The 23672-nt window shown below is 47.1% G+C and overlaps 1 protein-coding gene across 3 annotated transcripts; it reads right to left on the minus strand.

Annotated features, from left to right (window-relative positions):
- Nucleotides 1-698: 698 nt before the first annotated feature.
- Nucleotides 699-21766, minus strand: LOC118233314 (tropomodulin-4-like). Of its 3 annotated transcripts, none has more exons than XM_035428884.1 (10): nucleotides 21679-21766; nucleotides 15078-15253; nucleotides 12547-12703; nucleotides 9367-9489; nucleotides 6302-6394; nucleotides 4247-4377; nucleotides 3768-3875; nucleotides 3032-3175; nucleotides 1343-1487; nucleotides 699-1239 (listed from the first exon to the last, which is right to left on the minus strand). In XM_035428884.1, exons 2-10 carry the CDS (start codon nucleotides 15186-15188, stop codon nucleotides 1217-1219), a joined length of 1035 nt encoding a protein of 344 aa, XP_035284775.1. In that variant the 5' UTR covers nucleotides 15189-15253; nucleotides 21679-21766; the 3' UTR covers nucleotides 699-1216. The 3 variants fall into 3 exon arrangements, with proteins under 3 accessions (XP_035284775.1, XP_035284777.1, XP_035284776.1); XM_035428886.1 differs by having other exon boundaries at nucleotides 15078-15249; nucleotides 21679-21731; XM_035428885.1 differs by lacking the exon at nucleotides 21679-21766 and adding an exon at nucleotides 16902-16945.
- Between the last annotated feature and the right edge of the window lie 1906 nt (nucleotides 21767-23672).

Consider the following 23672-nt stretch of genomic DNA (forward strand, 5'->3'; position numbering starts at 1 on the left):
CATTTAAAAAAACCTCTCAGACTCCATGGGTCACTGCTTAACAGGTTCATTCAACTTCCTTATTCGCGCATCAGTTCCTCTGAAATGATTCATTGGTTTCTTTATGTATCCTTACACTCAGTGACCACATGATCCAGTGCAATTTATTCTGACCACATGATCCAGTGCAATTTATTCTGACCACATGATCCAGTGCAATTTATTCTGACCACATGATCCAGTGCAATTTATTCTGTAGAATATGTGACCTCACAGTTCCATGATGCATTGCTACAGCTCCTGAGGACCTATAGGACGTATGCCTCCAACAGCTTGCGCAGAGTAACGAGCCACAGACATACGGGCTGTCTTTTCTGGTTTGACAGTAATGCTAGGCAGTAACTGCAGCCCGGTGGGTTTGTGAGCATTGTTTTTCCGCGAACAGGGCCTGTTGAAAGTGTGGTCAACGCCCCACAACTTTAGGCCACGTAATGCCAAGCACAGCCGAGATGAAGTGCTATGAACAACCACACCGCACAAATAAATTTCATGTGTGGAGAGGAGACCATTATGATTCGTGTCACAGAAACACAGTAGTGGAGTTGAAAATAACAGATAAGCGAATCACAGACCATTAAGACTTTGTTTACACAAATAATATTTTTTTTACACATATTCAGAGCATGAACATGCAGGAAAGCTCACGTATGCAGCGCAAAGAACGTAAACATTTTTTATTCAAATTATTTACAGAACACAACACTTCTGTCAGTACCTGGCGCACTGCGAACGTGATATTTGCGGAGGTATCTCAACAAATCGTTAGTTTCCTGGATGTCCTTTTTTCTTCAGAGTGAAACACAATGGAGCGCACGAATAGACCTAAACAGAGAGGATGGCCGATTTGCGAAATATGGATTTCCCGCAGGAGGAAGTGCAGGAAGGGCAGTGGCTAGCTAGAGCAGGTTAATGAAATGAGATTTCTCTGACAGGCGGGGGTGGGGGGGTGGGGGTTGGGGGGTTTGGGTTTGGGTTTGGGTTTGTGGGGGGGGACAGAGAAAGCTAGCGATCGAACAAAGGCACAGAGGGTGACGCACATGGCAGTTTTGGGGGCACATTAGACGCCAGCCAAGGACGATGCTCTCTCTCGGGGGGCTGTCGTCGGGCATCAGTAGCAAGTCACAGGGCAATGTGGGTAGGGCTGGCAGGCCAATCAGTCCTCCATAGGAGGATTCCCTCATCTTACTCTGTTCTGACGAACTGAAAGAACAAAAAATAAAAATATAGTTGTTATTATTTATTATATTATTATTATTGTTATTATTGTTGTTGTTGTTGTTGTTGTTGACGGCACAGTGCTCACGGAGGTCGTTGTTGCGGGTGATGGCTATGGCGGCTCTGGCTCGTGGACCTTGCTGGTTGAAGTGGTAGCCGATTTTGATGATGCTCGGGTTGTTCTCCAGCATGGTGGCGATCTCCATCTCCACTGAGTCTCCCAGCCTCTGTCTCTGTGGGCGGAGATTAGGGTCACATGTCACGGGAAGGGGAGGAGTCAGAGACTGGAATCCCAGTGGGAAGGGTACTGTGGGCTCATTCCAATCACTTAGTTGGCCTCCTTGTATCCTTTCCTCGCTTCCTTAGCTCCACCTCACGAAGGACGCAAGGAAAGGATGCGAGGAAAAGATACAAGGACAGACGTGTTTTAGGCTAATGGAACGTCCTTGCACTTTGAAGCATTGGTCTGAAGCCACGTCAGTTACAGATATAGCCGCCAAGGAGCATTTAATGTAATCGAATGTCCTTAAAGATGGCTGGACCTTGATCAATTTCCCAGTCAGGCGAGGCCTGAGGAGACGAGGACAGATGAAATAAGCGACTGGAATGAGCTCCCAGAGACTTCCAAGAACCTTACTGCGGGTGCAGCTACAATGTGCTGTTAATCACAGATTTGAATGAACCAATCAAAAGACTTCGTCCCTCAGAACCAAGACATTGTCCTTTGTTCAAAAGGTGGCCCGGTGACTAAGACGCTGGGAATCCTTACAAGAAGGGCACGCGTTCAGACCCTTACCTGTCACTACTGTAAAGCCCTCCAAATCAGGACATGCTAACAAGGACAAAACTGAACACACCAGAGGTAAAAAAAAAAAAACTTTAAAAAAACTGTAGCATCGAGGGCGGCAGTGTAGTATAATGGGTAGAGGTCACAGGTTCGATTCCCGGATGGGGCACTGTCATTGTACCCTTGAGCAAGGTACTTAACCTGCATTGCTTCAGTATATATCCAGCTGTATAAATGGATGCAATGTAAATGTGTAAGTCGCTCTGGATAAGAGCGTCTGCAAAATGCCTGTAATGTAATGCATCGACATCAAGGTCGTCCATTTTTAGCGAATGTCTGCTGCCTGTGTGTACTTTCACAGATTTATGGGTACAGACAGTTTCCAGTTTGCCCAGGTCAGTGTGTATTAGCCTCGACCACAGGAGCTCATGAAGACGGAATAGCCGTCTGAGTGTCGTGCACTTATCAGGCTCACATGACAGGGGAAGTTTATTAAACACCTGTGACAGGTATGGCATGACTGCTGTTGGGCAGAGAAAGTGCAGTTAGTGGAACACTAGCGAATTCAGTTCCATTATTAACCCCTTAAGATGTGAGGTCACAAATATGCTATTGGAATGCTCTTAACTGAACATTCTAATGCTGATTTAACAATCACTACAGGTAATTGAAAGCAGCCGAGTTCTAGAACACTGACTTTGAACTTTGAAGAAGCATTCCAAAAAATATACTCATCAAAGAGGTAATGAATTTTGGTGACAGCAGATTTAATTTCTTGAAAGTATAATTAGAAAACTAAGCAATGAAATAAATGATGTAATTCCTATTATCAGGAATAAATCTTACTTCTGATTTTTACTGTTGACAATATCATGACCGAAATGTGTTGGAGACAGGAGATTTAAATATTAGAAGATCAAATTGGAACAGGATGGAAACTAATTTCTGTCTATCATAAGTATGTATTGTTTTGAGGGTATGGGTTCTGACCTGGTTGTCGATCTTAATCTCATTAAGGGTTGTATTCTCAGCCAATGCCTTGACGATGGCCAGCATGCCCTCCCCGGTGATGAAGTTTGACTCGATGTTGAGGCTCTTCAGAGTCGTGTTTGTCTGAAGCATCTCAGCCACAGCCTGGGAGGGGGGGGGGGCAGGAAGTAGACAACAGGAAGTGACATAATAAGACACAACAGCAAACAAATAAAGAGAGTGGCTTCATATGAAACAGATACCACATGCCAAATAATTACATTTGTAATCACTATAATGTAGCAAAATATATTACTATTTGGAAAGTATGTCTCATACGTAACTATCTTATATGGGGGGAAAATGTATAAAAAGGGCTGCGAACCTCATTGTCGCAATAAGGTCCTGGGTTCGATTCCTGGCCTGGGCCTTTCTGTGTTCTAAGTTTACATGTTCTCCCCATGTCCGCATGGGTTTCCTCCAAGTACTCCGGTTTCCTCCCACAGTCCAAAGACATGCAGGCTAGGTTAACTGGAGACTCTAAATTGCCCATAGGTATGAGTGTGTGAGTGATGGTGCATGTCGCCTGCGATAGATTGGCGACCTGAGCAGGGTATATTCCTGCCTCTCACCCAATGCATGCTGAGATAGGCTCCAGCCCCCCCACGACTCTGACCACGAATATGTAGGTTAGATAATGGACAGAGGGATGAACAACGTTCTCCCCCAGATGGTAGTCTCTGGAGAGGTCACTCACCATGGCAACGGGGTCGTTGCTGCGGGTGGCGGCGATGCTGAGGGTGGTCACGCGGGTGTTGGTCGCCATGGCGTGGAAGATCTCCTTCAGAGTCCGGATGGGAATGTCCTGAAGAGAGGACCGGAAAGATCACATTATTAAAATAATATTAGTATTTGAGTGTACAGGACAATATGATTTCCATCTGATGCTGAACATTTCTACATGACGTTTCAGTGTTGTGATGTGGTCCGTGTACATTTAATCTTAAGCTCCCATCAGATATTGGCATCACATTGGGCCAAATTGTGATGTCACTGAATTGCGATGTCACCTCCATTGTAATTGCCATGGCAACTTGAATTCTGCACCCCCACCACCCACCACTCACCACCCACCACTGGTGCAATGGCATTGTCCCACCTGGAATCTGAACCTGGATCCTCGGAGTGCGAGGGTGCGACGGCGTACCCACAATTCCCCTGTCCTCCCACCGTTACCTTGATGTTGTTGAGGTTGACCTCCGTCAGGCTGCTGTCATCCCCCTGGATCCTCTCCAGGGTCTCCTCCACGTTCGTGGGGTTGGGGGGCTCGTCCGGGTAGGTCTTGTAGGTGTCGGGCTTCACCACGCCTGCACAGCACGCACACATACACACACACACACTCGCCGTCAATCCTCAGGTTGCCACGGTGAATGGCCTGGGTTGGGCAGAACATCCTGCATTTTGGGGTCAAAATGGCTTGTCCTGTGTGGAACAATCTTTGATGCTCATCTGTGCCCGGAAAATATGGCCCTGATGAATTACTGGCACTCACAGGAAAAAAAGCAGGCATATCAAAAACTAAACTGCAAGACTCTCCACCAAACCTGCCAAATACAGATTGCTATATGGTCATCGTATTCTGAAAGTTGAAGTTATTCAATAAAACAAAACAAAACCACTAGACCCTCTGTCAAACCTGGAATTATAATAATAACACCGCCCTCTCCATGTTCCCCCCTTTTTTGGGGGGAAGGGGGATGCATTTGGAACAAACGCTATGTTTTGACCAATGAGAAAGTCAATGACTGCGGTTCTGTTATGTCAATGAGATCAGCAAAGATTTGAATCCACACCTGTGTCTGCCAACCTTAGTCTTTTTCATCAGTGGATCGATAGCTGATCGATACCTGGAGTAAATGTTCTGCTGAGTCGCTGTCTAATGGGTGACCTCACATGAATAATTAAGGGCTGTTGGCGAATGAACTGCCAGCCCAGACTGAGGAGTAACTGTCGTACGGTCTCAACCGCGGTGAATGAGGGCTGTTTTGAATATCATATTGATTGTAACCTACTGAAATTGTGCTGTTGCCCTACAGGGTCAAAAACTAGAACTACTTTTCTTGTCTTTTAAAACATTTTTAATAAGTGCTGCACTGGAGGAAGAGGCAGATACTTGCCCTCAGTGTTGGAATGCGGGGGTAAATACTCAATGTCATGGCCTTCAGTGTTGGAATGGGGCGGGGGGGGTAACTACTCAATGTCATTGCCCTCAGCGTTGGAATGGGGGTAAATACTCACTGTTAATGCCCTTGGTGTTGTACTGTGGGGTAAATACTCACTGTTAATGCCCTTGGTGTGGTACTGGGGGGTAAATACTCACTGTTAATGCCCTCGGTGTTGCACTGGGGGGGTAAATACTCACTGTTAATGCCCCTCGGTGTTGCACTGGGGGGTAAATACTCACTGTTAATGCCCTCAGTGTTGCACTGGGGGGTAAATACTCACTGTTAATGCCCCTCGATGTTGCACTGGGGGGTAAATACTCACTGTTAATGCCCCCGGTGTGGTACTGGGGGGTAAATACTCACTGTTAATGCCCTCAGTGTTGCACTGGGGGGTAAATACTCACTGTTAATGCCCTCAGTGTTGCACTGGGGGGTAAATACTCACTGTTAATGCCCTCAGTGTTGCACTGGGGGGTAAATACTCACTGTTAATGCCCCTCGATGTTGCACTGGGGGGTAAATACTCACTGTTAATGCCCCCGGTGTGGTACTGGGGGGTAAATACTCACTGTTAATGCCCTCAGTGTTGCACTGGGGGGTAAATACTCACTGTTAATGCCCTCAGTGTTGCACTGGGGGGTAAATACTCACTGTTAATGCCCCTCGGTGTTGCACTGGGGGGTAAATACTCACTGTTAATGCCCTCGGTGTGGTACTGGGGGGTAAATACTCACTGTTAATGCCCTCGGTGTTGCACTGGGGGGTAAATACTCACTGTTAATGCCCTCAGTGTTGCACTGGGGGGTAAATACTCACTGTTAATGCCCTCAGTGTTGCACTGGGGGGTAAATACTCACTGTTAATGCCCTCAGTGTTGCACTGGGGGGTAAATACTCACTGTTAATGACCCTCAGTGTTGCACTGGGGGGTAAATACTCACTGTTAATGACCCTCAGTGTTGCACTGGGGGGTAAATACTCACTGTTAATGCCCCTCAGTGTTGCACTGGGGGGTAAATACTCACTGTTAATGACCCTCAGTGTTGCACTGGGGGGTAAATACTCACTGTTAATGCCCTCGGTGTTGGCGATCCTGCCCTCGAGGCCCAGAGCGTCGTAGTACTGCTTGTTGCTCATCAGCGTGTACATTCCCAAGATGGCTGCCGACACAAGAGACAAATCCTCAGCAACCGAAAACACACAGCGTTTTCCCAAAACTTCTACATCTAAAGGACGCCTAAATTACCCCCCCGCCCCAACCTCAGCTGAGGACCCCCACCTCAAAACAACATTAAAAATTTCACGGCTTCATCAATTACCAACTACAGGCTGCAGTACAGTTCTATTTAACATGCAAGTACATGTAAACATCTAGCTAAATTACACCGTTATTATAATGGACTGATATAAAACATATGAAAGATTAAATAATAATAATCATCATCATCATCATCACAATCATCATTATCATCATCATATTTGCTGAGAATACCCCCATACTCCCAAATTTGGGAACTCCTGAACCATCATATGAAATAGTCAATGTCTGCATTTGTGAGGGAGTGCTGTTGTGCAGGGGAGGTAGTCCAGTACAACATTATGATGTACTTAACCTCAATTAACCGCGATTACATCATTGCCACTGTACCGCCTGGAGGGATTTGGGGAGGGTGGTTCCATTAGACCAACCCTCGGAATACGCGACCGCAGTGATCGAGTGACCGCAGTGACCGCGGTGGCAAATAAACACCCTTAACCTCCTACCTGCCGCCCACGCTGGCTCATTACTCAGCGCAAGCGGACATTTTGAAAGGGGCCGTTTACACAGCTGATAAAGTTTTACTGCCGTGATTCGGGTTAAGCACTGTACGCCCGCTGCCCCTGGGGACGGAGGAAGTGACCCGTCCTGGACAGGCCACCTTTCTGTGAGACCGAGCAGGTCGTAGCGTCGTTGTCTTGTCAATAAATCACTGCAACATAAATACTTCAGGGGAACGTACATCCCGTTTCCTCCATCTTTAATTGAATTATTAATGCTCTGGTTAGGAAGCTAGGCCTTTCCCAGCTGCTAAATGCTGTCCCCACATCTAGAAATTGTTTTCAGAGACTGAGAGGAATGGGAGGCGGTGGTGTCCAAAAGTTAATTAAAAAAAACATCTACAACAGCATTCATCATCAGGCTGCCTCAGGTTGTTTTGTAATAATGGAATGTTACATTTTTAATGGCCTTTCCCACAATGCTTTGCAGCAATGTCACCAGAAGCAAATGCACAATCCACTCCTAAAAAAAAAAGAAAAGAAAAAAAAAACAAATTATACTGCTACCACTCCTAAATCAAGGAAGCCCTTTTTAGGGAAGGAGGGACAGAAAGAAGGAATGAAAGACTGACAGGAAGAAAGAGGAGAGGACAGGGACCTGAGACCTGTTCCGCTAATGGCTCGCCTTCAAGAAACGTTTACAGTGCCATTGGGCGCTAACAAAAAGGTGGAAGGTTTTCAGTTCTGTTTACAGTTCGGTTTGTTCTTTTCCTTTCATTTTAAAAGAAAAGGGGGAAAGAAAGATGTGTCTATGTCTATGCCAGATCCTCCCGGTCGCTGGCCAGTTCTGACAACAGAACTCCTGCCAAAATACCGACCGAACAAAAGAATTACACGGCCTAGTGAAGCCCCAAAATCTCCTCTGGGCCCTTTCCAGAACCAGCCCCGTTAACTTCAACGAGCGGGCCGGACCGGCTAATCCGCCGGGCCCCACAAGAGAAGCAAAACGCCTGCTTGTTGTGGCCCGTTCCAGTTCTGGACTTTTCCGTGATTCCCAAGCCAGAGAATCCCTTGTGTTACTGATGCCATCACCATAGCGATGATCCTGGTCACCAGGACAGTTCTAGTCAGGTGAGAGGGGTGAGGGCCGGGGTGGAGGGTGCAGAATTCCAGTTGCCAAGGCAACTACAGTGGAGGTGAGGTCACAATTCGACCTAATGCAATGGCAATGTATCTGATGAGATCTTAAGGTGAAATGCCAAAGCATTTATTTCAGGATGGAAGGAAAGCCATAAAAGGTGAGAAATAATAACCCTTACAAATCAGTGCAGGACTCAAGACCACAGAGGCCTTTCATGGAAAGGCTTTGCAAAGCCTACTCCGGCTCCACAAATCTGCTCAGGGTCTGGAAACACAGACTGAGTGACATCATCCACTACGCTGGGCCCAGACCAGCGGGAACCAGGGCTACGCTGGCCGACGCCCACTTCCATTTACAGTAACAAGAGCCGTCAATGAGAAAACAGGGTGGGGTGTGGATAGAGGGAGGGAGGGTGGAGCCGTGTGGGGTGGAGGGGAGGGAAAAATAAAAAAGGGGAGGAGGAAAGAGGGAAGCTATGTTTAGTGGGAGGGGCTAATTTGAGTGGGAGGGACAGAGGGAAGGGGCAGGGGGAGGGGCTATGATGCGTGGGAGGGGCGGAGGAGCAGAGGGAAGGGGAGGGGCTCTGTTGAGTGGGAGGGGCAGAGGAAAGGCGAGGGGCTCAGATAAGGGGAGGGGCTATGTTGAGTGACGGGGGCAGAGGACAAAAGAGGGGCTATGTTGAGTTGGAGGGGCTCAGAGAAGGGGAGGGGCTATGTTGAGTGGGAGGGGCAGAGAGAAGGGGGAGGGGCTATGTTGAGTGATGGGGCAGAGGACAAAAGAGGGGCTATGTTGAGTTGGAGGGGCTCAGAGAAGGGGAGGGGCTATGTTGAGTGGGAGGGGCAGAGAGAAGGGGGAGGGGCTATGTTGAGTGGGAGGGGCAGAGAGAAGGGGGAGGGGCTATGTTGAGTGGGAGGGGCAGAGGGAAGGGGAGGGGCTATGGTGAGTGAAGGGGCAGAGGGAAGGGGAGGGGCTATGTTGAGTGGGAGGGGCAGAGGGAAGGGGAGGGGCTATGTTGAGTGACGGGGCAGAGGGAAGGGGAGGGGCTATGTTGAGTGACGGGGCAGAGGGAAGGGGAGGGGCTATGTTGAGTGACGGGGCAGAGGGAAGGGGAGGGGCTATGTTGAGTGGGAGGGGCAGAGGGAAGGGGAGGGGCTATGTTGAGTGACGGGGCAGAGGGAAGGGGAGGGGCTACGTTGAGTGGGAGGGGCAGAGGACGAAGGAGGGATGAGGTACCTGCGATGTCGCACATCTCGGCGTCTGTGGCGTTCTTCAGGGCCTCCTCCAGCTCGGGCTCCAGGGTGATCTGCTCATGAATAGGTATCTGTCCTGAACCAGCCTTCGGAACAAAGGCCTTCCCTGTGGAGGAGATACACACACACACACATTCACACGCACCACACATACACACATACACACAGATACACACATGATTATCCCATATCTATGATAGGTTCGTTTTGGAGAGGTGAACAGTGAGGGTGAATGTGGTCAGTTACTGCAAAGCATGCTTAGGTTCTGTGCACTTCCGTGTCCAACTCATTTTTCCGTGTGCAGTTTTTATGATCGTGGCGTTTTTCCCTCACTGTCTGACCCGCACTCCCTCTTCCTGTAATTCACTAGGCAATAATTAAAAAATAATTTTTTTAACGCTTCTAGAGAAAAAAAAGAAGCAGGTTTGAGATCCCAGTGATGAAAACAGCTGCTTTCCAGCACCACTGCACAAAGCTAACTGCAGAACATCTGCCAGTCAAACACAGACTCTGCCTATCCACCGAGGCGTACGCATATTATTGCTGCATGGCGTGGAGCGTTAAAGTCTGCTGGACCTTGCGTGTGGCCAAGTCTCCAAACGATAAATGCAGGTTGATATGTTGCAGATGATTTGCAGCAGCCGTGCTGTACCGCATGTCAAGATCTCGTAAAGTGAAATCACAGAATGATATACGCTTCCTCGGGTTCCAAACCCCGGGCGTGCTTTCAGTAAGCGGAGTCCGCAAACACGATACGTCAGAATTTGCTACGCAGATTTGGGTCAATTAGGGAACCCGCTGCAAAAATCTGAGCGTGCTCTTTGCTCTTTGGCTGCCGCTGCGTATAAACAGGCCTGTTACGCGTGAAAATACGATGGCTGCTGTGTCTTTAGCATCAAACTAGCGACATCGCTGGTCTGAACGACTGAACGACTCTGGAGCACGGTAGAAGGGTTTTTTTTGGTGATTAAAGATTACGTCACGCAGTATTTCAGGGAAAGACTTTTGATTAATCAATTATTTAAAGACGGAATTTTGCCAAAAACTATTTACCCTTCGATTTCTTGCGCACAAGGGTACAAATCCAAATGTGATCAAACCACCAGGATGAGGATTTAGCCGAGATCTCGGAGAACGCCCCACAACCTCGAGACAAGTGGCAACAAATCTTTATTGGCCCCGTTGATATGAAGGTGTCGTTCAAACGACAGAACCTCATACGGTTCAGTGTCCCCGTCACTCTGATGGCTTTAAGCTTGGCCCTGAGGGAAGACCACCTTACATTGGCCCACAAACGCCACTTTCCCCAGGAGGTCTCCCATCCAAGCACTTCCCAGCCATGTCCAAGCCTTGCTTATATTAAGCCATCAGTCAGGGGAAAGGACACACTGAATTATGGCCAATCAAAATAAGTCAATCAAAATCTGGCCCATTCATTCATATCCCCAAGTGAAACAGGGAGTAGGTCTATCGCACAGCCTCCACTGGCTGCTCTGCCTCACAGACAGGCTTATCCCCCCAAGCTGAGTACCAAGGTCCCCAGACGAGGAGAACCAAGTGCCCTCTAACTGCTACGGCACGTAGCGGATATTCACCCGCTAGCTCGGGTCTCCCAACTCCGCTGCACAGGCATCCGCTAACGCATTAGCACGCTCGGCGTCATAAGGCAATCGTGATGACGTCACATGAACTCCGCAACGGGAGGTTATGGGAGCTTTAACCGGGCGAGGAGTGGGGCGTTTGGGGGCGAGCAAAACACCCCAGCGAGGGTTTCTTTTGCCTGTCTGCTACTCAGGCACTGGCAGAACCCTTACACGCCCTCTGTGGTAGAAGCAGTGCTATACAGAGCCTTACTATTCACAGGAAGGAAGACAGGGTGGAGGGGGAGGGAGGCCAGGCGAGGTCTCGACCCTGTCGCTCTGCCAAAGAAACCCGCCCGGCTGCGCTGAACTTCAGGGTGCCGCACGGACCGGAGAAACTAAAGTAGCACGCGGGCGCGCTCCATGGCCGTGGCGACTGCCGCCAGCCGCTGTCCCCTGACGAGAGGGGATGCCTAAATATAGCCTCCCTTTTTAGCCACAGCGGCACTTTCTGGGGTTACGGTGCACCCCGAAAAGGCCCGGGTGCTGAGTGGTGACCAGGTTTGGGGTGGAGAACTTTAGGGATCTGCAGGTATGCTTTCATGCTTCCGTGCTTGTGAAGAACGTACATCCAGGGGTTACCGTGGGGATTGAGTTTGTGACATCATCACCATCACGAACTGAAAGTTTGGGGCGGGGGGAGGAGAATAAAGACTGTGACCCAATAAAATCAGTCCGATGTCAGAGTACACCTCCAACTAGCAGTGAGGGGTGACGCAATCTTCGTGTTTGTTGTGGGGGGAGGGGGCAGGGTGTATCAATCAAGCCACCATTTTCTGGTCCTTCAAAAATGTGATTGAACCAATGGATCACAGATTATTTGTGCTGAAATTTTTGTTTTTTCAATGTAGCCATACGGCTCTATGTCACTCAATGAGGGTTTGCATTCACGTAGCACATACACCACATCATGCTTTATACTTTACAGGAAGGGGGGGGGGGGGGCCACATCGCTGGGGAGGGGGTGGGGCAAACTGACCACAATCACCACCAATGAGTAGCACCCACCTGGGTGATGCACAGCAGCCATTTTGAACTAGAACGCTAACCACAATTCAGCTGTGGTGGAGAGGGGGGAATTATCAAGCCAATAGAAATAAAGATGAAATTTGTTAATTGATGCAGTCAGGTTGGTAATTTTGCCAGGACACCAAAGAGTAACTCTTGGTTTTTTTTGTTTTTTTGTTTTGTTTTTAAACAAGTGACAGGGGACCTTTAATGAGCACAGTGAGTCCAGATCTCGGTTTAACGTCTCTTCCGGAGTGGGTTTTGAACCAACTTTATTACTCGATCACTTGTGAAACACGGACAGTAGACAGAGCCGGATTGCAACTCTCAAAATGTGTAAAAAAAAAAAAAATTTTTAAAGCCTAAACATAACAAAAAATGGACAGTCAAGCTGCATGACACAGATGATATATACACACGGTTGCACAGAGAACACGCTCCGTAAAGGAGGTGAAAGCCGCCATTTTGGCTCGAGTGTCGGACGGTCTACGATGCAGTCGGATTCTGGGGGTCACCTTTCTTCTCCCCGGTGAAGGGCACCAGGTCGGCCCGGTCCTCGTGCTCCAGGGCCTCCTTCTCCAGGTGCCCCATCAGCGCGTCCCGGTCATACGGGCCCGTCGGAGATTTCTTCGTCTGATCGCGCTGCCTCATTCCCGCCGGCAGCGTGGCATTCTGGGAAGGCGCAGAGGAGACAGGGAGACGGGGGAGGGGGGGGTGTCAGGCTCGCGGGCCAATCGGATCCCTCGAGGAGCCGTGGTTGTCGAAAGCTAGCCTGGTACGCCGGACGGGCAGCGCAGTTCAAAGGTATAAACGCTGCCCACCTTTTGGGAGGTAACCGATACTTTTTTCCGACCAATCGTGTTGGCTCGGGGGGGGTGGTCATCGAGAGGTCGAGGCAGTAAAAGCCCGTCAGGAAGTGAAACTGTCCTCTCTTGCTACGAGTCAGAGGTGTGCAGACAGGGTGGGAAAGACAGATCTGGGAATGTTACTGAACCAGGTCTGCCATTATGGCTCGCATTAATCAGCTGGGATCTTACTGGACGTTCTCTTGCGTTGTAAATAGAGGAGGAGGATGCCTGTTAAATGGCTGGAATGCTATGCAGAGTAGCATCACTGCCTTCAGTGCGAAGACAACATTAACCCATCGTTACCAGTGGAGGCGAATGTGGTGAGTGTGTTAGTGAACAATGTGTGGGCCCTGCGATGGATTGGCAAACTGTCCAGGGTGTATTACTGCCTCTCGCCCACTGCATTGTGGGATAGCTCCCCCCACTCCAACCCTGACCAGGTGAAAATGGATGGATGGATGGATAGATGGAGGGATAGATGGATGGAAATGTGTGAGAGGCTAGTGGTGCGGCACAGAGCTTTTCTTGCCTTTGGGCGGGGGGCAGGGGGCAGGGGGCGGGGGGCGGGGGGGGGGGGGGTCTTACCTGGTGCACTCCAAAATGCACACCTCACCACATGTTATTGGTATTTATAATATGACCAAAAACGTCAACAACATCCAGAAAACGTGTGGTGGAAAATAAAGGTTAATGAACAGTCATGGACAATTTAATAAGTTATATTATTGCTGGATTCTTCAGACAGTAGCCCATCGACTGCATGCCTCTAATGGCCAGAAAATCAAACCGATTGCTGTTCATTCTGATTCTGGGAACCCGTCAGCAATCATTTTTATTGTGGTCGGAAAATTTCACCATCATTTCCTTCATTTGAGAGTGAAGCATCTCTGTCTCTCTCTCTCTCAACAAAAAACACAAGATAATGCAAGGCAATCGATGCTTCCTACTTCCATTATGTGTTTGTCTCTTCTAAAAGCCTGGTCAGATGATTACATTATCTCAGGAAAGTGCCTCTCAGTAAAACTAGCTGGAATCTCATGCCAGGAAAATCAATGCATTCCTACCATATTACAGTTCCGTATTCCCATAATCCCGTTTTAATCCCGCTGATATCGTCCTCCTGTTGCAATCATATTCCGTTTGCACGCCACAGCCGTCCTGAGTATTCTACATAAAGGGTGGAGGGGATCACTCGTCTCCGTGGTTACAGAGCCAAGGCCTCAGGTTTGACGAGGGCGAAGGCATCGGCAAGGCTAATTATAAACGCAACGCGATACGGCGAAGGAGACCAAACAGCTGTAATTTCAGGGGCGCCCCTATCAAAAACCATGAGGAGAATGTGTCCCGGTTTTTATTCAGGGAGAGAGATTAACAGAGAAGGAGAGAAGGCCTTTGATTTCATTACTGTTATTTAATTACTAACAAATTCATGTTACTGTTTGTGTTGTCCAGTATTAGTGTGTGTGGACAGAGTAAGCACTGTTTAACCCTGTTATGGTGTGAAGTCACAAATAAACTTAACCGAACATTCAAATGTCATTTTAAACCTTTTTTTATCTGCTTTGAAAAGTACTTTGTGCTCCATGCTTGAAAGGTGCCATATAAATAAAAAGTATAATTGTGTTATTATTATTATTATTATTATTATTATTATTATTATTAATAATAATAATAATAATACAAGACAAGGCCAAACAAAATAGTGGGAATGTATATCCCTGCTGTGCTGGTGTGGGAGTGTAGATAGGCAAGTTTGGTTCAGTTGCTTTTATAACCCTGGTTAATGCACTCAGATTCCCGTACATTAAGACGCTCTGGATAAGAGTGTCTGCTAACTGAATATAATGTAATGACCATAGCATACTCATCAGAGTGTTGACAGTGACAACGGCAGGGCTGTCCAACCCTGTTCCTGGGGATCTACTGTTCTGTCGGTTTTCACTCCAACTCTAACAAAGCGCACCTCATTCTCATTGACCTGCTAATTAGTAGAGTCAGGTGCGCCAAATTAGGGTTGAAATTAAACTCTACAGGATGGTAGACCTCCAGTAACAGGGTTTGTCAGCTCTGCTCTACAGCATGTAAACAGGTGGTGTGTAGAACAGGGAAGGTTCGTGGTGTGCGGTGTGTACACACGCTGCAGTGAGACTGAGGCCTACAATGAGGCCTGCTAGTGACGCATCCCCCCACTTTCCTACCTCTGGGTCCATCTCGGCGAGCTCGATCTCCAGCTGCTCCAGCTCCTCGGCCGAGAGGGTCTTGAGGATGGCATCCTCATCGATGTCCCGCGGGTCGCTCTTCTTAGACATGTCTGCGGGCGGGCCGGGCTCCTGTCCTTATGCGCACGGGGGGAACCCTGGGGGTAGAGGACTGTCTGCGGAGGGAAGATTGGGGCACGAGGGTACAGGGCAGGAGACAGAGGGGGAAAAGAAAACACTGCATCGTATTAAATGGATCGTATGCAGCACATAAGCTCTGCACATGGAGAAGGACAGAAGCCTCCTACTACAAAGGCAAGAGAAAGCAAGGCAGAAAGAGACAGAAAGATAAGAGGAGGGAGAAAGAGAGACCATGTGAGAGAAAGAAAGAAAGAGAGAGAGAGAGAGAGAGACCGAGACTTTGATGCCCGTTTATTAGAGCATCATTTGTAAATTCATTGCACTAAACAAAAGTAATAATGATAATGATAAAAAGGACCAGAGAAACACCAACACACACAGTATCAAACATTAAAATATATTAACAGAGACTGAGAGAGAGGGATAGAGAGAGACTGAGAGAGAAAGAGAGAGAGAGAGAGAGAGAGAGACTGAGAGAGAGAGAGAGAGAGACTGAGAGAGAAAGAGAGAGAGAGAGAGAGAGAGAGACTGAGAGAAAGAGAGAGAGAGAGACTGAGAGAGAAAGAGAGAGAGAGAGAGAGAGAGAGACTGAGAGAGAGAGAGAGAGAGAGAGACTGAGAGAGAGAGAGAGAGAGACTGAGAGAGAGAGAGAGAGAGAGAGAGAGAGAGAGAGAGAGGAACAGCGCCAGTACTCGTAGGGTAGGGGTTTTGTGTTACATGGAAGAGGAGATCGGAGCAGCCTGTGCTAATTTATCACTGTTCACACACACCCAGCCGAGAACCCGCCCACCCCCCACCCCACACCCCCCCCCCCCCCCCCCCCCGGCTACTGCCCACAGATGTGGGGACCCTGATAAACGGGGTGTGCGTTTGGCTCCTGGAGCAAGCTCGAAAACAAACTCACAATAATCACGATTCAGCCAGAACACAGCTCTCTGCAGGCATCCTATAGCCGCCTCAGTCAAAGTTGCAACAGTCCCCAACACTTTACATATTTAACGTAAGTAGGCTTAGTGGGGAAAAATAATAAAGTTCCACAGGCTAATGCTGTAACATACCACAATATGCCTCTCCATTCGGCACCTCAAAATACATCACAGTAAACTCCACAGCTTGTTGTATATCACAGTAAAGCACCGTATTGTTATAGATCACAGTAAAGGCTCAAAGCTTGTGATATATCACAGTATGAGCCCACAACTTATGATATATCAAAGTAAAAGCCCATAGCTTGTTATAGATCACAGTAAAAGCTCAAAGCTTGTTATATAGCACAGTAAAACAAGATAGCTTGTTGTATATCACAGTAAAACACGAAAGCCTGTTATATTTCACAGTAAAAGATCAAAGCGTGTTATATATCACAGAAAAACACCAAAGCTTGTTCTATATCACAGTAAAACACCAAAGCTTGTTACATATCACAGTAAAAATTTAAATTGTGTTATATATCACAGTAAAACACCACAGCTTGTTATACATCACAGTAAAACACCATAACTAGTGATATATCGCAGTAAAAGTTCAAAGCTTGTAATAAATCATCGTAAAACATCATAACTAGTGATATGTTACAGTAGAACACCACAGCTTGTTATATATCACAGTAGAACACCACAGCTTGTTATATATCACGAAAAAGGCAACTATTTTGTATTCCCCATGAGAGGCACTAGTCTTCACCTTCTCTTGAAACGATATTCACCTTCTGGTGCGTAAATGACCCAATGCGAAGTAATGGAGAATATAAAGGGGGTGAATGTAACAGGGGGAGGGGGGAGGGGGGGAGACAGGCAACACCCCCATCTTCCTTCCCCTGAAGTGCACCTGTGCTGAAGCTACTGCAGTGTTTACAGTAAGGGTTAATAACCTCTCTCACATGGCACAAACTGTGCACCTGGCATCCAGTGTTCCAGAATGCACAGTCATTCCCTGTGAGGGGCAGAAATCTCCGCTTCAACCAATAGTTTGACATGTATCTAACAGTGGCTAACGACACCCTGCAAAGCCTTGACTGTGGTGATGCCAAAAGCCTTCCCATTCATTGCCTTACACCCACCACCACCTTTGGCGGCCATTTTAGATTAAAGAGATCAATGAGTTGGAATATCTCATTTCTGACTTTGAGTGAAGCCAAGCTGGGGAGACTAAAACATCCACAGGTGTCCGAAAGTCAACTGTTCAAAGGACAGACGTTTTTGTTGCTTGGTTGACATTTGAGTTGCCATAGTTGCACTGAGATTAGATAGTTCCTAATATGGATATATTTGATAAAAAGGCTTTCATATTCAGGACAAACAGAAACCACAGCCATTATCACACCCAACACCAGGAAATATACAGTCATTCAAACTGACTTGGCAACTGTCATTTTGCATTTTATTGCACCATGTTGAAACAAATTAAAGGGTAATTACACCCTAGATCACTTTATTAAAGCCGTAAACATGTTTGTATGCCTATTTTAAACATTTAATCCATGCCGTTATTTAAACATTTCTGAAATAATATCATTTGACATGAAAAAGCTGAAGACGTCTTGGTGCTGCCCTCTCTAATGCTTGGAAAATGCTTTCTGCATTCCGCTTTGGCCCCGCCCCAATCGTGATATCAGACTACCACTTTGGAGGTACAACTATGTCATGTAGACGTCAATCAAGACATCGAGCAGGAAAATTGTTGCCGCCCACAAATTCATCAGTTTACTTTTTTAATACGATGGAACACTGCTGGCACCCGATTGGCTAGATCGGTTTCAGCTCAACATTTTCAAACCAGAGAAACGAGGCGACATGCTCATAAACCCTCTCATATTCCACCTGAACAGTCCACTAAAATATGTTTCTGAAAACAGTTGAGATGAAAAAGAAAACCACGTAATTGCTGAATCTTGACTCATATTTGATCAGCAACACATAGTCTGAAAGTTTGATCCAAGTTTCATGAGCTAGATGCAACTATGCTGCAAAAATTCATTTACATGAAGAATACTTTATGCAAATGAGATGGACACACCAGCTCCACCCACCCCAGGAAGCATTTTTCTGTATTTTTCAAACAGTGCAGTAGGCGAACCTAGGCTGAAACAGAGAGTGCATTTATTCTTTAATGAGATTTGGAGACTTCCCAATAATGGACGGACAAGGAGACCAACTTCATGCTATCACAACTAAAGGAGTTAAATATCCCAAAATATATGGATGGAAGAAAAACGCAGAACGACGAACTATTCAAAAAATTTGCGACAAAATTGGAGGAAGCGGGATTTATAAGAAGCCTTAGTCAGACACACCTCCGGTCAATAAATCGATTCTTTCTGAGTCATGTATATTGGGACAACAACAATAAAACAATTGCTATTAATATAGCTCGATTTCAACTGTGCATGTAAACATACTGAGTGAGTGCAATTACGCTTTAATGAGATTCTGAGACTTCCCAATAAGGCATTAACTGTAACTACCACCATTCACCATTTCTGTGTCACAAGTCCCTTTTAACCCTTTGAAGAGAAGAGGAGGTTTTTGTAATGTTTTCAGGGCCAGTGTTCTAGAATTCTATTTTCTATCAATTGCCAGTGGCGACTGTTACATCAGCATTAGAATGTTCAGTTACGAACATTCTAATCACATCGTTGTGATCTCACACCTGAAAAGGTTAAAAGGGGGGGGGGCCATTAAAGGAGCAGCATGGACTGGAGTGCGGAAACTGAACAGTGCTGGTCACCTGACCTCACAGAAGCCATCTGGGGGGGCTATTTGCAGGTCACACAAGCCCCAGAGCGCATCCGAATAAACATGGCTCTCGTTCCCCACAACACAGGCCAACCGGGCAATATAAATGCTTCTTACAAGCAGTCAAGATAATGAGATGCCCCGCAAACTCAGGCCAGAGTCCTCTTTCCCAGGAAAGCACACGCAGACTCCAGATTTACACTCATTTGAATTATCTCCCCATTGAATGGAGGAATTCGGTAATTCTTAGATCCTGTGTTGTCTTGCTAATGTAACTGGTGTGAATGTGTCGTTATCGGTTTTGCTGTGTCTTCACAAACTCGGTGCTGGTAACCCCAATGCACTCTGGATTTTGTTACACCACAAATAACAGTTTAGACACTGCAATGAACAGATACTTGCACCGCACTCTGCAAACAGGATGAGGTTCCATTAATGCAGTTCTTTGCTTGTCTGAAGGTTTGACTGCTTGATTGAAAGACGGCAACTGGAGTCATAAATGCTGAGGGTACAGAGCCTGAAGACGTGTCAGAGGATTGACTCAGTGACCCCCGCCACCCCCCCCCCCCCCCCTTACAGGGGCACTGAGTCAATCCACAACTTTCATGACCTCTGACCTTTCCCAGGTTCCTTTGCACATGTTCTCCTAAGACCTTCCTCTACAGGTAAAAATAAAAACACACCAAAATCTGAGAAGAATTAAGAAAAATTGAGTTAACGTAGGTCAAGAAGACAGGATAAATGCTTTAGAGAAAATCTTCGGTTTGTGCTAGTACTCAAGAAAATCTCAGAGCCCTTGAAAGCTGTTACTAAGATCTTTTATGATGCTTCCATTTCTGATTATTGATTTGCAGCACTATAAAATGCAACGCAGTTCATTGCAGCATTTCACCTAAATTTACAGTTTGAGTCTTAAGTGAAAACGTCCTGTATATGCGGGACTCCTACACAGACCTCATCAACAACCAATCAAAGGGGAATGTGAACAGACCCCGCCCCTCTCTGTTCATGACATCACAATGACTTTCTGTAGAGGCAGGGCTTCTACACAGAACAGACCACATCAACAACAACCAAGGGAGGTAGAACAAGAGTGGTGGGGGGGGGGGGGGGACTATGGAGCTGAGCTGGTATTTGACAAATACATATGAATGATAATCATGGCATTTTTATGATCATTGGCAGTGGAAACAGTGATGAGTTATTCATTTCATCAGCAGGCAGCTTCAACCAGAGTGACTTGCAAGTCTAGCGTTGCAAGATAAATTGAGAGATTATCACACGCAGCAACAAAAACACAGGCCCAGCTAAAGCAAGCAACACTTCAGTCGAACAGCACGTATGCAAGAAAACACAGGTACTAAAACAGGTCCTGTGTACCTATGTATGAATGAATGTACTCTTTAACATAGCAGCCGCAAGCACTTCACTGCTATGGGGTTCCATTTGTGTGTAACAGGTATTTTTCCTTTTGTGTTTGCATCTCTCAGGAAGTTCCGACAGCCATAAATGAATACAGCACTTTTTCTGTTTATCATATTTCTGTCCTGCTACCCTGCACCATTAGGTAATGTACATTAGAGAAAATGCACACATAACAGAAGGAATAGGGCTTATTGATTTACCCATATCTAACATTAAGGGGATAGCACATTGCTATTGATAGCTCCACCCACAAACGACACACAGAAACACAGACACACACACACACGGACACACAGACACACAGACACACACGCAGCTCGACAGCCGCAAACATGTCACATCCCGCGACTGACGGGCCATAAGATTTCACACCGATCACAAGGCCACGCCCTCCACCTCGGCAGCCGGGTGCAAGATTCCAAAATCATCCCCCGAGTAATTTTAGCCTCTTCAGAATTAGCGACTTCAACCGGTGCAAATCCCCCCCGCTGCCCCCTCGCTGCTGTCCCACCCCCTCATCCCAAGACCCCCCCCCCCCCCGGGCCTTACAGTACCCCAAAACACATTTCAACAGCAACAAAACAAACAAGAGGCGAAACAAACCTGCGAAAACAATGAGAACCACTTCTGAAATCCCAAAATGATCTAGGCCATCTAAGCTGACTCATGGCGGTGATCATGTCTTGACACACCTCAAGAGGTTCCATCGCAGAGATTTACAATCGCCAGGCTTTTTGAGAAACGTTAAACACTGATTTTTACGTCACCAAATGTACACCATGGCTACAGCCAGTCATTCGAACAGTGCATGTTATTCTGAGTGTAAACCCTAGAATTCAGCCCTCTGACAGGCTACTCCACAGAGCTGTGAAATCCCTCATAATTGAGCAAATTTACCCAATCGCAGGAAAGCGAGCAGCAGATCTATCCAATCGCAGCAGAGCGAGCTTCAGATCTACCCAATCGCAGGAGAGCAAGCATTCGTTTTCGCAGCTGAAGAAACCCTTCAGGAGACCATTATCCGAAAATCGGTTTTCTGATAAAAGCAAGTCGCCCATCAGCTCACATACACACAAACACACACACACATACACACTCACACATGCACAAACACACACACACGCACTACAGCATGGTCCCACTGCAGCATACCACAATGAGGCATTCACAAAAGCACAGCACCATCCATGCAAAAAGTCCCCACGTGGGACAGAAAGTGTGAGACTGAGAGAGAAAGAGAGAATGAGAGAAAGAGAGAGAGAATGAGGGAAAGAGAGAGAGAAAAAGAGACTCTCGCCTACCTTCACACAGCGTCTCTGTGCTGATACCCTGTGCAAGGCAATGCCGGCAGCTGGAACCCACCACACCCCACCCCTTTGACACCCCCACCCAAACCTCCCCCACCCCAACCCTTTGACACCCCCACCCAAACCCCCACATCCCACCCCTCTGACCCCCCCACTGAAACGCCCCCCCCCACCCCTCCCCCGCACCCACCCAGTTTTCCCTCCCTCCTCTCCCATTGCTTCGCTTTGAGCGCAATGCTGAGACAGACATACCAGGAGCACGGTGTGAGGTCAGCATTTTATTGCTTCAGCTCTGAGAGAGAGAGCAGAGGGAGGGAGGGAGAGAGAGAGAGGGCGGGGATCGGCCAATGTGCTTATCAGCATCAAACTTAACAGCTTCGGGGGGATATTCAGGGGGAAACACTGACATCTAGAGACGGCAGTCTGCTACTGCAACTCGAGGTGCTTGTATAGCACCTTTAACGTGGTTGTGACTCAGAGGCTGCAGGTTCAAATCCCGGACGAGACCCTGCTGTGGTAGCCTCAATCATACTTAACCTGATTCCCTCTATTAAAAATGACAAACTATTAAAAAATAGCAAGTTACACGTCTCTTTATAATATTTATCAACTGGGCAGACACTTATTCAAAAAACACATTTGCATTTAATCCCTCATAAATAATCCAGATTTAACCACGCCCTGTTAAAAGGTCTACAAACGAGGAGTTCGCGTGTTGAGCCTCTGTGTTAAAACCATAATGCACTAACAGTGACATTCAACACATCAGAGTGGGAATTCATCTGGCGTTATTTCTGACTTCCTGTCCTCGCGGCCGAACAGCCTGAAGTGAGTCATCCGTTCTGTTAACACGTACGTTCGGGAAATGTCACAGAAGTGGGGTTGTCTCGCGTCAAAGCAGGTCTGGCTGAGCGTCCAATCAGGACTCTCCCAATCAAGGGCAATTCTGCAGCCACTGACGTCCGCTCGAGCGCAGACTGACTCAGAGGTGAAGTGCAAGAGTACCTGAGATGAAAATACAGCCATTGATCCATTATCTGAACATGGGGAAAGAGAGTCTGTCCTCTGACCGGATCCTGACAGTTAATTATCAATTATCAGTGGCCTTCACAGAACAAACAACAGGAACCTGCAGAGAACAAACACTCACAGACAACAGGAACCTGCAACCTTCACAGAACAAACAACACTCACAGACAACAGGAACCTGCAACCTTCAAAGAACAAACAACACTCACAGACAACAGGAACCTGCAACCTTCAGAGAACAAACAACACTCACAGGCAACAGGAACCTGCAACCTTCACAGAACAAACAACACTCACAAACAACAGCAACCTGCAACCTTCACAGAACAAGCAACACTTACAGACAACAGGAACCTGCAACCTTCACAGAACAAACAACACTCACAGACAACGGGAACCTGCAACCTTCACAGAACAAACAGCACTCACAGACAACAGGAACCTGCAACCTTCGCAGAACAAACAATACTCACAGACAACAGGAACCTGCAACCTTCACAGAACAAACAACACTCACAGACAACAGGAACCTGCAACCTTCAAAGAACAAACAACACTCACAGACAACAGGAACCTGCAACCTTCAAAGAACAAACAACACTCACAGACAACAGGAACCTGCAACCTTCACAGAACAAACAACATTCACAGACAACAGGAACCTGCAAACCTCACAGAACAAACAACACTCACAAACAACAGCAACCTGCAACCTTCACAGAACAAGCAACACTTACAGACAACAGGAACTTGCAACCTTCACAGAACAAACAACACTCACAAACAACAGGAACCTGCAACCTTCACAGAACAAGCAACACTTACAGACAACAGGAACCTGCAACCTTCACAGAACAAACAACACTCACAGACAACAGGAACCTGCAACCTTCACAGAACAAACAACACTCACAGACAACAGGAACCTGCAACCTTCACAGAACAAGCAACACTCACAG

Source organism: Anguilla anguilla, chromosome 8 (genome assembly GCF_013347855.1).
Source record: "Anguilla anguilla isolate fAngAng1 chromosome 8, fAngAng1.pri, whole genome shotgun sequence".
NCBI classification, from domain to species: domain Eukaryota; kingdom Metazoa; phylum Chordata; class Actinopteri; order Anguilliformes; family Anguillidae; genus Anguilla; species Anguilla anguilla.

Coding starts and splice junctions, on each gene's coding strand:
- LOC118233314 (XM_035428884.1), bottom strand. CDS start 15,188: ATGTCTAAGAAGAGCGACCCGCGGGACATCGATGAGGATGCCATCCTC. Junction 6,395..9,366: donor CGAGATGTGCGACATCGCAG/GTACCTCATCCC, acceptor TTGTGTCGGCAG/CCATCTTGGGAATGTACACG. Junction 4,378..6,301: donor CAACACCGAGGGCATTAACA/GTGAGTATTTAC, acceptor CGTGCTGTGCAG/GCGTGGTGAAGCCCGACACC.